The sequence below is a fragment of the Brachycentrus maculatus genome, unplaced genomic scaffold (assembly GCF_059751285.1).
Source record: "Brachycentrus maculatus isolate JH-2025_06_01 unplaced genomic scaffold, ASM5975128v1 h1tg000536l, whole genome shotgun sequence".
NCBI lineage: Eukaryota > Metazoa > Arthropoda > Insecta > Trichoptera > Brachycentridae > Brachycentrus > Brachycentrus maculatus.
The window spans coordinates 42,501-60,310 of NW_028281282.1; the positions used below are offsets into that span (position 1 = coordinate 42,501).

A 17,810-nucleotide genomic window follows, 5' to 3' on the forward strand; every position below is an offset into this window, starting at 1 on the left:
TATACATATATATATATATGTATATATATATATATATATATATATATATATATATATATATATATATATATATATATATATATATATATATATATATATATATATATATATATATATATATATATATATATATATATATATATATATATATATATATATATATATATATATATATATATATATATATATATATATATATATATATATATATATATATATATATATATATATATATATATATATATATATATATATATATATATATATATATATATATATATATATATATATATATATATATATATATATATATATATATATATATATATATACGTTATATATGTATATATATATACATATATACACATATATAACGTGGTAATATTTTCCTTTTGAAAATTAAGTGTAAATAATGCTAATGACCAGCTCAGCGAGGCCGGAAATCTCGCGTCGAGCAAAAGGGCAAAAGCTGGTTTGATCACGATGTTCAGTATGCATAGAGACTGCGAAAGCACGGCCTATCGATCCTTTCGTATAAAGAGTTTTTAGCGAGAGGTGCCAGAAAATATTACCACGTTATAAAACGACAATTTTGTTAATTGGAAATGGATTATGAAACATTAGATGTATTAAAACAATTATTACAATATGTTCGGAGTGAGAGAGAAAAATTAGAAGATGATCAAAGAAAACGATTAGAAGATAAACAAAGAAGACGTGGAAATCTAAGAACTAGTGATAAAATTAAAGATAAAAGTCCATGTAAGATTTGTGAAAATTTAAATAAGGGAACTCGATATCACTCTGAAGCAACGTGCTGGTTTAAAACAAAGGAGGATGATAAGGTTAATAATAAAAATGAAGATTTACAAATTACACAGAAACAGTGCTTGAAGAATGAAAATAAAAATAATGTGGAAAAAATTTCTACAAAATATAAAATAAAATATACTCCAGAAAAGAAGAATTTCGAAGCAGATTGTGTGAGCAGGAATCCAGTATTAGAATCGAAGGAAAATGCAAATGAACAATTAAAAGTTGTAAATTTGGTTAAATTAGAAGATATTTTAAAAGATCAGAATAAAAATGAAGACATACAAATAACACAGAAACAGTGCTTGAAAAATGAAAATAAAAATAAAGTAGAAAAAACTTCTACGAAAGATAAAATAAAATATACTCCAGGAAAGAAGAAATTAGAAGTAGATTGTCTAAGCAGGAATCCTGTATTAAAATCGAATGAAAATGCATATGAACAATTAAAAGTTGTAAATTTGGTTAAATTAGAAGATAATTTAAAAGATCAGAATAAAAATAAAGACATACAAATAACACAGAAACAGTGCTTGAAAAATGAAAATAAAAATAAAGTAGAAAAAACTTCTACGAAAGATAAAATAAAATATTCTCCAGGAAAGAAAAATTTAGAAGTAGATTGTCTAAGCAGGAATCCAGTATTAAACTCGAATGAAAATGCAGATGAACAATTAAAAGTTGTAAATTTGGTTAAATTAGAAGATACTTTAAGAGATCAGAATAAAAATGAAGGAATTCAAAAGAAAAAAACAAATGGATTGAAAAAAAATTTGTAATAAAATAACTAGGTACCTACCTATACATTTTATTAAGTACTTACAAAAAGTACCTACATAAAACAGTTCTACCACCAGATGCCGCATGCGTCGCTCAGAATTAAACAAAAGACTTCCGATAATATTATTAACTGTCAGAATCAGATAGATAGATAGATAGATAGATATAAAAATTATTATAAAGATAAATTAAGAATAAACTTTAATTACAAAGCAACACATTGTTTATTTTATTATTATACACCCACTTTACATATTATTTACACTTAATTTTCAAAAGGAAAATATTACCACGTTATAAAACGACAATTTTGTAATTGGAAATGGATTATGAAACATTAGATGTATTAAAACAATTACTACAATATGTTCGGAGTGAGAGAGAAAAATTAGAGGATGATCAAAGAAAACGATTAGAAGATAATCAAAGAAGACGTGGAAAACTAAGAACTCGTGATAAAATTAAAGATAAAAGTCCATGTAAGATTTGTGAAAATTTAAATAAGGGAACTCGATATCACTCTGAAGCAACGTGCTGGTTTAAAACAAAGGAGGATGATAAGATTAATAATAAAAATGAAGATTTACAAATTACACAGAAACAGTGCTTGAAGAATGAAAATAAAAATAATGTGGAAAAAATTTCTACAAAATATAAAATAAAATATACTCCAGAAAAGAAGAATTTCGAAGCAGATTGTATGAGCAGGAATCCAGTATTAGAATCGAAGGAAAATGCAGATGAACAATTAAAAGTTGTAAATTTGGTTAAATTAGAAGATATTTCAAAAGATCAGAATAAAAATGAAAACATACAAATAACACAGAAACAGTGCTTGAAAAATGAAAATAAAAATAAAGTAGAAAAAACTTCTACGAAAGATGAAATAAAATATACTCCAGGAAAGAAGAATTTAGAAGTAGATTGTCTAAGCCGGAATCCAGTTTTAGAATCGAATAAAAATGCAGATGAACAATTAAAAGTTGTACATTTGGTTATATTAGAAGATACTTTAAGAGATCTGAATAAAAATGAAGGAATTCAAAAGAAAAAAACAAATGGATTGAGAAAAACTGTGTCTACTTTAAAAGGGTCAAGAAGAAAAAAAAAATACAAAAAAAAGAAAAAAAAAGAACGAAAAAAAAGGAAAAAAAAGGAAGAAAGAAAAAAAACAAGAAAGAAAAAAAAGAAGAAAAAAAGAAAGAAAGAAAAAAAAAAAAACTTTATCATATCACTAAACTTATACAAGAAGATGATCCGGAGGACGAGTGAAAATTTTACTATGAATTTTCATCCCCAAGGGGGGAGATGTAATAAAATAACTAGGTACCTACCTATACATTTTATTAAGTACTTACAAAAAGTACCTACATAAAACAGTTCTACCACCAGATGCCGCATGCGTCGCTCAGAATTAAACAAAAGACTTCCGATAATATTATTAACTGTCAGAATCAGATAGATAGATAGATAGATAGATATAAAAATTATTATAAAGATAAATTAAGAATAAACTTTAATTACAAAGCAACACATTGTTTATTTTATTATTATACACCCACTTTACATATTATTTACACTTAATTTTCAAAAGGAAAATATTACCACGTTATATATATATATATATATATATATATATATATATATATATGTATATATATATATACATATATATATATATATATATATATATATATATATATATATATATATATATATATATATATATATATATATATATATATATATATATATATATATATATATATATATATATATATATATATATATATATATATATATATATATATATATATATATATATATATATATATATATATATATATATATATATATATATATATATATATATATGTATATATAGTATTTGGCATACCTGATCGTGCTATGTTGTTTTCGGTCTTCCTCTGCTTCTTTTTCCACTAACCTTCACCTCATAAATTTGTTTTACCGTTCTTTACTCACTCATTCGTTCTATATGTCCAAACCATCTCAACATGGGTTAGGAGTTGTAACAATCGGCGGGTATGTATGAGGAGATGCATGAATGTAGAAGAGGCGAAGAATGTTTGCAAAGACAGAGTGGTGTGGCATTCGATTCTCTCTGCCTACCCCTGCGGGGAAACGGCGTGATGGTTAGTTTCGTTTTAGTTATACATATATAATGTTGGAAGGGACAAGGTAGAAAGTGAATTAATCAAAGTCCAGGTGTAATTATTTTATTGTAAAACCTGTATTTTATTGTATTTTACTGTAAATTGTTATTGTATCTATTCGGCTGTCCAAACTCAAAACACAGTAAGGGACATTTTTTAGTACTTTTTTTTGCATTTTTGGACTAAGTAGACTCTACTTAGTCCAAAAATGCAAAAAAAAACTTACTTCAAAAAAATATCCCTTACTGTGTTTTAAGTTCGGACAGCCGTATTGTATGTAATGTATAAAATGTAATAATAAAAAAACAAAAACAAATAATTATAAAAATTGTATTCACATATAAGTACTTCGTCTCAACACAGGCCATGCCTAAAGAGCCGTAATAAATATAAATAATTAAATCAATTAATAAAAATAATAACAATCATAATATAAAATTGAACGAATAAACATATAATAAAGCCAATTACAGTTAACCACAGACACAAAAGATTATAATTTAAATGTTACTTTGTTGAGATTAATTGAGACTGATTAATACTTATGTATTGATCAGTGTTGATAAAGAAGCGGTTATCTTCGAAACCGGTAGACATTATAATTAAGTTATAATAAAATATTTATAGTGATTTTAAAACATAGTTATATTTTAATTATAAAATGGAAAATCACGAAGTTAGTGCTTAAAATATAAATTATACAAAAAGATTAGTACAAAATATGTATGTAGTTTGTAAATGAACGTACATTTATAAGAGGGTGAATGTGTGTGTAAGAGGGTGTGTGTGTGTGTGTGTGTGTGTGTGTGTGGTGTATGTGAGATGTTGATATTAGTGAAGATATGCATATAATGTAGAGAAATAAAGTTTACAGATTTTGAGAGTATAATATATTTAACCGGTAGACATTATAACTAAGTTAAAATAAAATATTTACAGTGATTTTAAAACAAAGTAATATTTTAATTATAAAATGGAAAATCACATGGAATCAAATGGAGTGCTTCAAATATAAATTATATTTATTTTCTCCGTTGAAATTACGATCCCAAGATTCCTAGATCCATTGTAGCGAAGTTTGCCGCTCCTTTAATGTACATAAATATTATTATAACCGGAAATTGGAATTAAAAAAGGACATTTAAAAACACTAATAAGTGTCCATTTGTGTTTTAATGGTCAATTTACATATTGGATTAATTCAAGGGGCAATTTGCGATGTGGTACAATGTAAAGAACCTTCCACACCACTCAAAAAATCGCGAATGGGGTTTTGTCGCTCGGGAGGAATATCTAATTTAACGTACTCAACCTATAAAGGATTGTATAAGACTCGTGAAGTGTTTATAACAGCCGATATATTTTTTTTCAAACCCTTATCCGCACCCCAATGGTGCATAGGGCACCGCTTCATATAAACACAGTGTTATCTTGATCGTTTACACATGAAGGAAAGGTGATCAGCCCTCCGCTTCAGGTACCAGTCCAGGGTAATATTGAATAAATATTACAGTGAAAAAATCACTTATATTTATTTAACCCCCCCTGGGAATCGAACCCGGGACCTCCAGAACGGTAGCCGAGCGTGCTGACCATTACACTACAGAGGCGGACATACATAACAGCCGATATAATCAATATTTTCATTCATTATTTTCTTTTGCAAAATTCGCCTTCGTAAATACGTTGTTTTCGTATATTGGTAACGAATCACGTCACAGAAACGAATCCACACTACTACTATTACAGCTCCATAAATCAGATACATACGCCCCATAACACACCCGATGACGTTAAATTTGATGACGTAAATCAATGTGTGTTTTTCTTTTTATTAAAATATCTAAAGTTTAAACCATCATATCTCCCTACAGGTAACAAAAACCCGCGCAAAATGACAAAAACATGTTTTCAAAAAGTAGGTTATAACCTAACCTAGAAATCTAGAAATTTAAATGTGTTTATTGTGTTATGTGTTAAAGGATTATAGACTCTACGGTGTATTGTTTAGAGGTCATTTGGTTTCGTATTCGGCTTGATGGCTTCGGCGCAAATCGGCGAGCCAATTAATTGGACCACTATCCATCACTGTCAGTGGTACAAACTTACAAGCTAACACACTACCGCGCGCGGGGGGCGATTCTCTAACTAAGCAACACGTGACACGTATATACATATACAGGTGGCGCAAAAATAATCCCCGTAAAATTTGTAGATCTAGCCAAAGTTCCGTCTCTGTCTGCTGTGCTGGTCGGGGTTGCGGGCGTCTGTGTATCGGCCAACGTCGAGTCGGAATCGGATCTAGCTGACTAATTGAACCAAACACTAATCCCTTTCACTGCCTACACCGGGGTACTTCTAGAAAATTTGGTGATGGACTTACAATCTTGTATTTATTTAGATTGGCAGTGACATTTTTTTAATTCTAGCTACGGCTTATGCAACACCGTTTATTATGTCCCTACTCAGGCTTCAACTTTATAAGTTTCATAGCTTATGCCTACTTGTGAGTGGATTTACTCTTTATGTTTAGAGTTACTATAATTTCATGTAATTTTTGAGTGAAATTGGCGGTGACAGGTATATTGAAAGCTTTTAAAATTTAAATTCACAGTAAAATCGGGATATGATTTTATATTGTTTCACATTTTCAATAAATTTCGCAACTTAGTTTAAAAAAATTGCTTAGCAAGAGCAGATCTGTCAGGAAGCCTAGATGCTTCTGTATCAGATCTTGGCATGCGGTGGGACAGCTTTCAATATAGATCTAGCCAAAGAATGAATAATTTACTAAAAATCCCTTTTCGCAAATCGAGACTCGAGCAAAGACACACATTTTTCATTCCTCCAAAACTGTTAAATTCATTCCATAAAGAATATATGTAAGACATTTATTACCCTCGTTTGTTTCAATTAAAAATGTTGCTTTAATTATTTATTTAAAATAACAGATCTAAGTACCTTCTTCTTTTAAACGTATACTTCAAATAGTACATTTTTGCTAAATTTTTAATTTTCGTCATTTTTTTTTCTGATAAAATCAAATAAGTATTTGTAATTAATATTAGTACTTTTAATGTAATTTTATTAGTGATATCTATTGTATTCTTTCAATTCCTCTTTTTTTATAACCTAAAATAAAATGTATGCCCACACACAGGCCATGCCTTTGTGGGATCTTTTTTGGTATTAATTTGAGTTTGAAAATGTATGATGTATGTATGATGAATGTATGAAGTTTGAAAATGTATGATGAGATGCCTGAATGTATGAAGAATGAAAAGAGTGCAAGAATTATAATTTTTTTTTGTTTACTGTAAGTCCCGAGGTTAGTGTCGCAGACTCTTGAGTCAGAGTTTCTCGGTTCGAACCCACTCTACCACAATTTGATACTTTATTTATTGTTTCGGCATTAACTTTGTGATAAGACATGTTACAATGATTAAAGAAAACACTTCGTTTTTTACCACTTGAGTTTTATTATAGACTACATGTTTCAGAAGTTAAACTTCCATCATTCAGGTCTGTATAATAACTAGTTATTATACAGACCTGAATGATGGAAGTTTAACTTCTGAAACATGTAGTCTATAATAAGACTCAAGTGGTAAAAAACGAAGTGTTTTCTTTAATCATTGTAATTTGATACATATTTCTAAAAGTGTGCCGCTTAGGCTCACAGAAATAGTACGAAATTGAAGTATTTTTGTAAATAATATTTTTTAAAAAACACAAATATTACTCTTTTTTAATTTAAAAAAGTTTTTAAAGTAAACATTGGGTTTTACGAATATTCCCCGAAGTACCTGTTTAACTACTACTCTACCGATGTTTGTCAATGATACCTTTGTTCCATTTTCCCGCCTTTCAGTCATTTGTATAATGCCGAAGTAGAACTGAAAAGGTATGTCATCTATTCCGACCAATGCCTCCTGTATAAATCACAAATCGTATTGACCTATTTTGGCAAGGTCATAGTACACATTTTTGCAATTATTACAAACAACAGTTGTAGATTTATTATGCGATATTTATGTATGCATTTGATTGTACATCGGATGAATGAGAGTGATTTCTTCTTTCAGATTTTTAAATAGAAAACTAATGAGATGATTGATTGAAGATTCACAATATTTTGAGTGTATCCAAATCTTTGTTCACAAATTCTGGGTTTGACTCCTATTAGGAGTTATTTTTATTGATATCTCGACATAGATGAAGAAGAATATAGAAGTCTAAGTATTTACTTGGCTTACGACTCGCTAATATTACTTTACACACTGTAACATTCACCATTCTACCCATGACTGACAACCACACTACTCAAATTTCGATATCGCTTTAACTATCACATATCGCTCACTCCTTTCAAGAACGTCATAAATCAAAAATCGGCAATTTTCAGTTGTGCATGTTTTCGGAATGCCCAGAAAATGTACTATATCCCAGCAAAAGAGGCATATTTTTAACATGATATTTACCCGCTACAGGGCAGAATATTTTGTTTTTGCATTTTGAAGAAAAGGTAAAAAAGGTAAATATTTAGTATTTTTAAATAATTATTTTAAAAATACTAAATATTTTTCAAATGGAGAAAAAACCTTCAGGTTTTACCTAAAAAGATCTGTTGCACAGTAAAAACTTTAATAAGTGGCTCGATAATTTTTTTTAATACACTGTGTTATATTTTTAAACTTTAAAAACGTTCTCCTGAAAAATCAAGTTTTTTGATTTATGACGTTCTTGAAAGGAGTGAGCGATGTATTCAACACCACCTTGCGTCCGAGACACAGCTTCGATACGACAGAGACGCACTGTCCTATAAACAGGGTGGCGCAAAATGAATCACCCTATCGGAAGATGTTATAATTTTTGTAAATGACGTTGTACGTCAATAAAATTTGACAATTGTATATTAGACATTTGCAGTATTTGAACGAATTCATAAAACGGGCACATATATTTACCTGTAGTTATGAAAATATTCAACGCTGTCTCGTTTAGCGCTAGTACTCACAACCGCGTTCAGCGCGGTCTCGCTGTAGAAATAAAACGACTACCTGGTCTCTAAACCGCATTAGGCATTCAGAGAGTTGCCATACATCTAAAAAATAATCAAGAACCCTTTTTTATACATTTGACTTGGACATTATACGCGCAGGGTGAGCCATAAGACTCGTGACCTGAATAATCCTAACGACTTCTCAAACTATGACGCATTTTCGTAAAAAATACCACATTCGGAAAAATACAAGATGTTACCGTTCTTTCTCTCTCCTTTTACGCAAAAATTAGTGCAATTTTGATGGTGAAAACTATTTAATATGGAGGCAAGGTGAAAATTTATATATTTAAATATATGTATATATATATATATATATATATATATATATATATATATATATATATATATATATATATATATATATATATATCCACCTCCGCCTCCGCCTCCGTAGTGTAATGGTCAGCACGGCTGGCTACCATTCTGGAGGTCCCGGGTTCGATTCCAAGGGGGGGTCAAATAAATTAAGTGATTTTTTCACTCTAATATTTACTCAATTTTACCCTGGACTGGGACCTAAAGCGGAGGGCTGATCACCTTTCCTTCGTGTGTTGACGATCAAGATAAAACTGCGTTTATATGATGCAGTGCCCTATGCACCATTGGGGTGCGGATGATGGTTTGAATGAAATGAAAATAAACAAGTTTAAATAGGTATGTTTTAAGAAAAATACCTATATTTTCATCATCCCTTATTCATGAGCCCTGCAAATACCAAGACTTCCATATTCTTCTTCATCTATGTTGATGGCTTGTTTTTAGGGTCATTATACACACACACAATTTATAATTTTTTTCGTATTATTTTTTGACATCTCATCAAAGATGAAGAAGAATATAGAAGTCTGGGCATTTAGACTTCCATTTAGACACCAGACTTCCATATTCTTCTTCATCTTTGATGAGATGTCAAAAAATAATATGAAAATAACTCCTGCAATTGGAGATAATCCAGGTTTTGTGAACAAGTATTTGGACACACTCAAAATGTTGTAAATTATTTCGTTTTCAACATGTTTTGGCAACCCTGTCTCCACCCTAACGACACGTTTTTCTCAAAACTTTCCTAGTAAATAAATCCCACCCTTAAGTTCTGTGAATTTCCACATTTTTATATTGTATTTCCCCTCTTTTTCCATATTTCGCGTCGGATTTTATACTTAGCACTCTCCATTTCCTCGGGAAGTGAATAAGAAAACAGAATACCCCGAAAATATTTGCGCATTTAGAAAAACAGCTCCGCGAAATTGGTTAGATCAATTTCAACGCTGAAATAGATATCTAGAAGCATTCTTCAAAGGTTGCTTGCGATTTTTTGATTACCTACCGTCTAAGTGACTCTGAAATCTATCTACAGCTTATGCAACACCTCTTATCATGTTCCTAAATAGCCTCAAAGTCTTATGTGGTAATACTTGAGTGAAAATTCTAGCCTTAAATCTAGAGATATTCTTTAAACATTGCTTACATTTCTTTGGATTACTTAACGTCTAAGTGACTCTGAAATCTATCTACAGCTTATGCAACACCTCTTATCATGTACCTAAATAGCCTCAAAGTCTTATGTGGTAATACTTGAGTGAAAATTCTAGCCTTAAATCTAGAGATATTCTTTAAACATTGCTTACATTTTTTTGGATTACTTAACGTCTAAGTGACTCTGAAATCTATCTACAGCTTATGCAACACCTCTTATCATGTTCCTAAATAGCCTCAAAGTCTTATGTGGTAATACTTGAATGAAAATTGTAGCCAAAAAAAACTCGCCAAAATCACATAAATATTCTTTAAACATTGCTTACATTTTTTTGGATTACTTAACGTCTAAGTGACTCTGAAACATATCTACGGCTTATGCAATACGTCTTATTATGTTCCTAAATAGGCTCAAAGTCTTGCATGGTAATACTTGAATGAAAATTCTATCCAAAAAACTCGCCAAAATCACATAAATACAGAGATATTATTTAGACATTTCTTACGTTTTTTTGGATTACTTAACGTCTAAGTGACTCTGAAACATATCTACGGCTTATGCAATACCTCTTATTATGTTCCTAAATAGGCTCTAAGTCTTGTATGGTAATAATCGAATGAAAATTCTATCCAAAAAAACTCGCCAAAATCACATAAATACAGAGATATTCTTTAAACATTGCTTACATTTTTTTGGATTACTTAACGTCTAAGTGACTCTGAAATATATCTACGGCTTATGCAATACCTCTTATTATGTTCCTAAATAGGCTCAAAGTCTTGTATGGTAATACTTGAATGAAAATTCTAGCCAAAAAAACTCGCCAAAATCACATAAATATTCTTTAAACATTGCTTACATTTTTTTGGATTACTTAACGTCTAAGTGACTCTGAAACATATCTACGGCTTATGCAATACCTCTTATTATGTTACTAAATAGGCTCTAAGTCTTGTATGGTAATACTTGAGTGAAAATTCTGACTAAAAAACTCTTACAACATTTTGAGTGTGTCCAAATACTTGTTCACAAAATCTGGAGTATCTCCAATTACAGGAGTTATTTTCATATTATTTTTTGACATCTCATCAAAGATGAAGAAGAATATGGAAGTCTGGGCATTCACGGGGCTGACGACCGTTATAGGCTGGTTTAAGTGATCACTTTACACACGTGTAACATTCACCAATTCTACCCATTATTGACAACCACACTACTCAAATTCTTGGAAGTTCTATATATATGAACCAATTTAGAAACCTTGTTCATGAATCGCTAGAACTTCACTAGAGACATCTATTGGTGAGATGTAAAGAAGCTTTTTACTAAGCAGAAACTCTTTTATTAGTATGGGAGATCTGAATCCTGGATTATAATCACACACATGAGAAACGCCAGAAAATACCATTTCCATTTTTATTATTAATGTTACACGTGTGTAAAGTGATCACTTAAACCAGCCTATGACGGTCGTCAGCCCCGTAAATGCCCAGACTTCCATATTCTTCTTCATCTTTGATGAGATGTCAAAAAAAAAAACTCTTACTTTCTCTTAAATCTACAGGTATTTATTGAATGCTGCTTACATTTTTTGGATTACCTGACGTCTAAGTGACTCTGAAATCTATCTACGGCTTATGCAATACCTCTTATTATGTGCCCAAATAGGTTCCAAGTCTTTTATGGCACTAATTGAGTGAAATTTCTAGGTAAAAACACTCCTTTTCTCATAAATCTTGAGATATATTTTTTTTTTATTTGTTCGGGAATTGTATAGCTTTACATTAAAAAATATTTAATAAAAAATAGTTACATTAACAATAATAAACATTACATTACATAAAAAAACTAACTACTTAACCATCACGCCGCTTCCCCGAAGGGGTAGGCAGAGAGAATAGAGCGCCACACCACTCTGTCCTTGCAAACATTCTTCGCCTCTTCCGCGTTCATGCATCTCCTCATACATACCCGCCGATTGTTACGACTCCTAACCAGACCACTTTCAAGTATTTGGCATACCTGATCGTGGCATGTTTTTCTCGGTCTTCCTCTGCATTATTACATAAACAAAAATAGTTAAATTAATAATAATAAAGCCAATTAAACAATTCCACTTTTTGTTGTACATACACCATAATGTTGCTTACATTTTTTTGGATTGCCTGATGTCTAAGTGACACTGAAATTCATCTACAGCTTATGCAACACCTCTTATCATGTTCCTAAATAGCCTCAAAGTCTTATGTGGTAATACTTGAGTGAAAATTCTAGCCTTAAATCTACAGATATTCTTTGAATGTTGCTTACATTTTTGTGGATTACCTAACGTCTAAGTGACTCTGAAATCTAGCTACGGCTTATGCAATACCTCTTATCATATTCCTAAATAGACTCCATGTTTTGAATGGTAATAATTGAGTGAAAATTATAGCCTTATGTATTTACTAGATAGGGAGTATTTTCTGACCGATTTTTTTTTTAAATTTATTTTAGTTTTACTTGGTGAATACCACAATTTACGAAAAAGTGGTATTTACTAAGTAAAACCTAAATACATATTAGATAGATATTACCACAAAATGGCTGCCAAATCAATCGATGTAACTACACATCTGGTTATAGTGATTTGAGGTTATTTTCGTATTCAGGTTGCAAATTGGCCTGGAATTACTCTCCCGAGGGAACATGTGATTTTATTTTGTGTGTTTCATATTCCCCTAATGAAGCCACCCCGAGTCATTACAGGATATATCGCTCACTCCGTTCAACAACGTCATATATCAAAAATCGACAATTTTCAGTTCAGTTTTCGGAATGCCCAAAAAATGCACTATATCCCAGCAAAAGCGGCATATTTTTAACTTAATATTTACCCGCTACACGGCAGAAAGTGTTGTTTTTGCATTTTGAAGAAAAGGTATTGTTTAATTATTTTTTAAATTATTCTAAATATTTTTCAAATGGAGAAAAAACATACAGGTTTTTTTTATGTATTAATTTTAAATCAAACACAGATTTTTTGAGTCTACTAAGTTGTATTTTATTAACAAAAAACACATAAAAAATTATATTGTGACAATTGTTTCGCCTTGTTAGGGCATTTTCAAACGAATTTGATAATTTCGTTTGATAATGCCCTAACAAGGCGAAACAATTGTCACAATATAATTTTTTATGTGTTTTTTGTTAATAAAATACAACTTAGTAGACTCAAAAAATCTGTGTTTGATTTAAAATTAATACATAAATTAAAATGGAGTTCTACAAATTAAACGCCAAGTCAATAAATAATACATACAGGTTTTACCTAAGAAAACTGTTGCACAGTAAAAAGTTGAATAAGTGGCTTGATATTTATTTTTAAAACATTATATTATATTTTTAAACTTTAAAAACGATCTTCTGAAAACATGTTTTTTGATATATGACGTTGTTGAAAGGAGTGAGCGATATTAGCTTTGCGTGCCTCCCTCTTAAGCTCAGTTTAGATCATTTAGGAAATAATGCTGTATTTTTACGAAATGAAATAGCATGAGAAAATGTTGTTTTATTGTATAAAATACGAAATGCGATCTCTCAGAAGAATGTGCGATAAAACGATGTATTTATTTTATTTCTTTAATTAGCTTATATCACACTAATGTAAACTTTTATTTACACTTAATTTACATCATATATTTAAATATTTACATCTTCTTACAGTAAGCAAAACATTTTTTTTTAAATTCTTTCATTCTTCATACATTCAGGCATCTCATCATACATTTTCAAACCCTTATACATTAAACAACTTACAACATTTTGAGTGTGTCCAAATACTTGTACACAAAATCTGGATTATCTCCAATTACAGGAGTTATTTTCAAATTATCTTTTGACATCTCATCAAAGATGAAGAAGAATATGGAAGTCTGGGCATTTACGGGGCTGACGACCGTCATAGGCTGGTTAAAGTGATCACTTTACACACGTGTAACATTCACCAATTCTACCCATTATTGACAACCACACTACTCAAATTCTCGGAGGTTCAACATATATGAACCAATATAGAAACCTTGTTCTTGAATCACTAGAACTTCACTAGAGACATCTATTGGTGAGATGTAAAGAAGCTTTTTACTAAGCAGAAACTCTTATATTATTAGTATGTGAGGTCCGAATCCATCTCACCAATAGATGTCTCTAGTGAAGTTCTAGTGATTCAAGAACAAGGTTTCTAAATTGGTTCATATTTACACAACTTCCAAGAATTTGAGTAGTGTGGTTGTCAACAATGCGTAGAATTGGTGAATGTTACAGTGTGTAAAGTGATCACTTAAACCAGCCTATGACGGTCGTCAGCCCCGTAAATGCCCAGACTTCCATATTCTTCTTCATCTTTGATGAGACGTCAAAAAATAATATGAAGGGATCTATGTTAAAATGTCGAAAATGTACAAACATTTTGCAGATGGGACATTATTCTCTGAACACATCCATTTGTGTGGCGTTTACTAGAATGTCTATGGCGCGGGAAGAGCGGTTTCCGGTGCGAATTTCCTCACCCCGTCCGCCGGATGTGATCCGGAAGCAAGGCGGAAACAATTCAGTAGCAACGTAAAACGGCTCTGACCTATTCACAACACTGTGGCGATGCAGAAAGGCCTGGGGGTGGAATGGATCTTTGTCATAAGGAAGGAATATCTAATTTAACATACTCAACCTATAAAGGATTGTATTAGACTCGTGAAGTGTTTATAACAGCCGATATAATTAATATTTTCATTCATCATTTTCTTTTGGAAAATTCGCCTTCGAAAAAACCTTATTTTCGTAAGTTGGCAATGAATGACGTCAATGAGTTATTTTAATGTTGGTAACATTGCTAAACTATTCTCTATTTGTTGATGTCTATGGCGCCATAATTTACATAGCGCCATTTTCGTAAAATACTACCTCAAGGGTAATAAATTGATATATCGCAGTCATTCAGGAGAAAGTGACCAAGTGCATTTCGATTTTAACTCTGCTATAACGTGATCATTGACTATTTGATATCTTACTAGCTTAATATTGCCCTGAAAAAATCCCATAGGATTTTAAACCTGGAAGTATTATATATTGACCTGTTAACTGGTGAAAACCCAAATTTTTGAACATGTTTTGGACACACTCAAAATGTTGTGACTCGTACATCTATGTCGAGATGTCGAAAATTAATACATATATCGTAGTCATACAGGAGAAAGTGACCAAGTGCATTTTTTACAAAAACGTGATCATTGACTATTTGATATCTTACTAGCTTAATATTGCCCTGAAAAAATCCCAAAGCGATTTTAAACATGCAAGTACAATATATTGACTTGTTGAAAATGACTAACTGCATTGATGTTTATTTTCTTGCCAAGCAAAAGTGACTTAAATGGCCCTCCTGAACATTTTACGTTTTGTTAGTTGGTCACTTTCTCTTGTACGACTACGATATGCGTCTTCGTTTGTAGAATCGGAATAAGTATATGATTATCTAAAAAATCATAATTTTTGAGTTGATACAGTTTTTGATCTAGGTGTGCGATATAAAGGATGGAATTGTTGAGGAATGACTATGAATTGGGTGTGAGATTTTGGTACAGCGATTTGATTTGTATTTATTTACATTGGCAGTGACAGGTTGAAAGATATTAATTGTATGGGAATTCACAGCAAAATCAGGATACAATTTTCTTATAATTTCCGCTGCAATAAGTGTTAAACGCTGCAGCGAGACTGATTTTTGGAATGGATATATATATATATATATATATATATATATATATATATATATATATATATATATATATATATATATATATATATATATATATATATAATATATATATATATATATATATATATATATATATATATATATATATATATATATATATATATATATATATATATATATATATATATATATATATATATATATATATATATATATATATATATATATATATTTATATTTATTTATATATATGTATACTCACTCACTCCTTTCAAGAATGTCAGAAATCAAAAAACTTGATTTTTCAGGAGAGCGTTTTTAAAGTTTTAAAATATAATGAAATGTATTAAAAATGAAAATCAAGCTACTTATTGAACTTTTTACTGTGCAACAGATCTTTTTAGGTACTACTGCAAAACTTCAGTAACGATTGATTACTTTTCATAGCTTGGAGAAGAATCCTGGAAGACGATTGAATAACAAGGGTGTTACTTCTGTTCCAGGTGGAGAACTCGCTGTCCACATACGAGCCCCACGCGTGCATAGTCGTGTACAGCGTGACGTCACGGTCGTCGTTTGCACACGCCACAGACCTGCTCAACTACCTCTGGAGACAAAACTACACCAAGGAAAAGAGCGTCATCGTGGTCGGGAACAAGGCAGACCTTGCCAGGGCGAGAGTCATCACCACAAACGGTAATCTAGGATCTTCTGAATACTATATGTCCCCCCAGTGCACAGGACACTATCAATTAGATGTTTTCTAAATTCTAGAGATGGAAAGTTTGATAAAGATAATGAAAGGAGAGTGAATTCTGAGAACAGAGTGAATGATGCACCTCTCTTGGTTTTACCACCTCTCTGGTGTTTGATAATGTCCTAAGAAGACGAAACGCGTCACGTATTAAAATATACATAAATAAATGTAGAATTCAACCAAATAAACCTTGTTTAATTTTGAATATATTACCCAACAATTCAATATGGAATTCTACCAACTGTCTGCAGTTACAATAAATATTTTACGTTTTGTTTAGTTAGTCACTTTCTCCTGTACGACTACGATATATGTATATCATGTTTGATCGCAGAGGGCAAGTCGCTGGCCACCTCCCGCGACAGCAAGTTCATCGAGACATCTAGCGGCATCCAGCACAACGTGGACGAGCTGCTGGTGGGCGTGCTCAAGCAGGTGCGGCTGCGCGGCGCGCCCGCCCCGCCGCGCGGCGCGCCCGCCGGCCCGCGCGCGCTGCTGCACCGCTTCTGCCGCGGCGACTCGGCCCGCGCGCGCTCCTGCGAGAACCTGCACGTGCTCTAGGGCCGGCCGCCGCTGGGCGTGGTCCGCGCGCTGCAGCGCCTCTTCTGCGCCCTCTACAACTGAACTTCCCGCCTCGAGTTTCGTGGCTAAAGTGAGTGAGGCGAGGTTTCAGTGTTGCCAGCGAGAACTAGTGAGCGACGGACTCGAGTAGGTCTTGCGTGGGATGCTACACGCTCTTCAATGCACAAGCATCTTGCACAAAACACAAGAGCAATCTGCGCCCTTTCCTAGTGAACTTCCATCTCAGTGAATGAGTCGAGATTTTAGTGTATTTCACGCTTCACATATCTTGTATCTACAGCTTTTCACCAAGTGGTCCGCGCGCTGCAGCGCCTCTTCTGCGCTCTCTACAACTGATCTTCCTGCCTCGAGTTTCATAACCAAAGTTAGTGTACTTCAGCCATCACATATATCAATAGCTATAG

At 31.8% G+C, this 17,810-nt stretch overlaps 1 protein-coding gene across 1 annotated transcript in view; it reads left to right on the forward strand.

Moving 5' to 3' along the window:
- Positions 1–17,385, forward strand: part of Rgk2 (Rad, Gem/Kir family member 2) — a 32,914-nt gene extending 15,529 nt beyond the window's left edge. Inside the window, exons 6-7 of the mRNA XM_088273009.1 lie at positions 16,571–16,763; positions 17,159–17,385. Of these exons, the coding sequence (XP_088129135.1) occupies positions 16,571–16,763; positions 17,159–17,385 (420 nt within the window). The remainder of the gene's footprint in view (positions 1–16,570; positions 16,764–17,158) is intronic.
- The last annotated feature ends 425 nt before the right edge of the window (positions 17,386–17,810 follow it).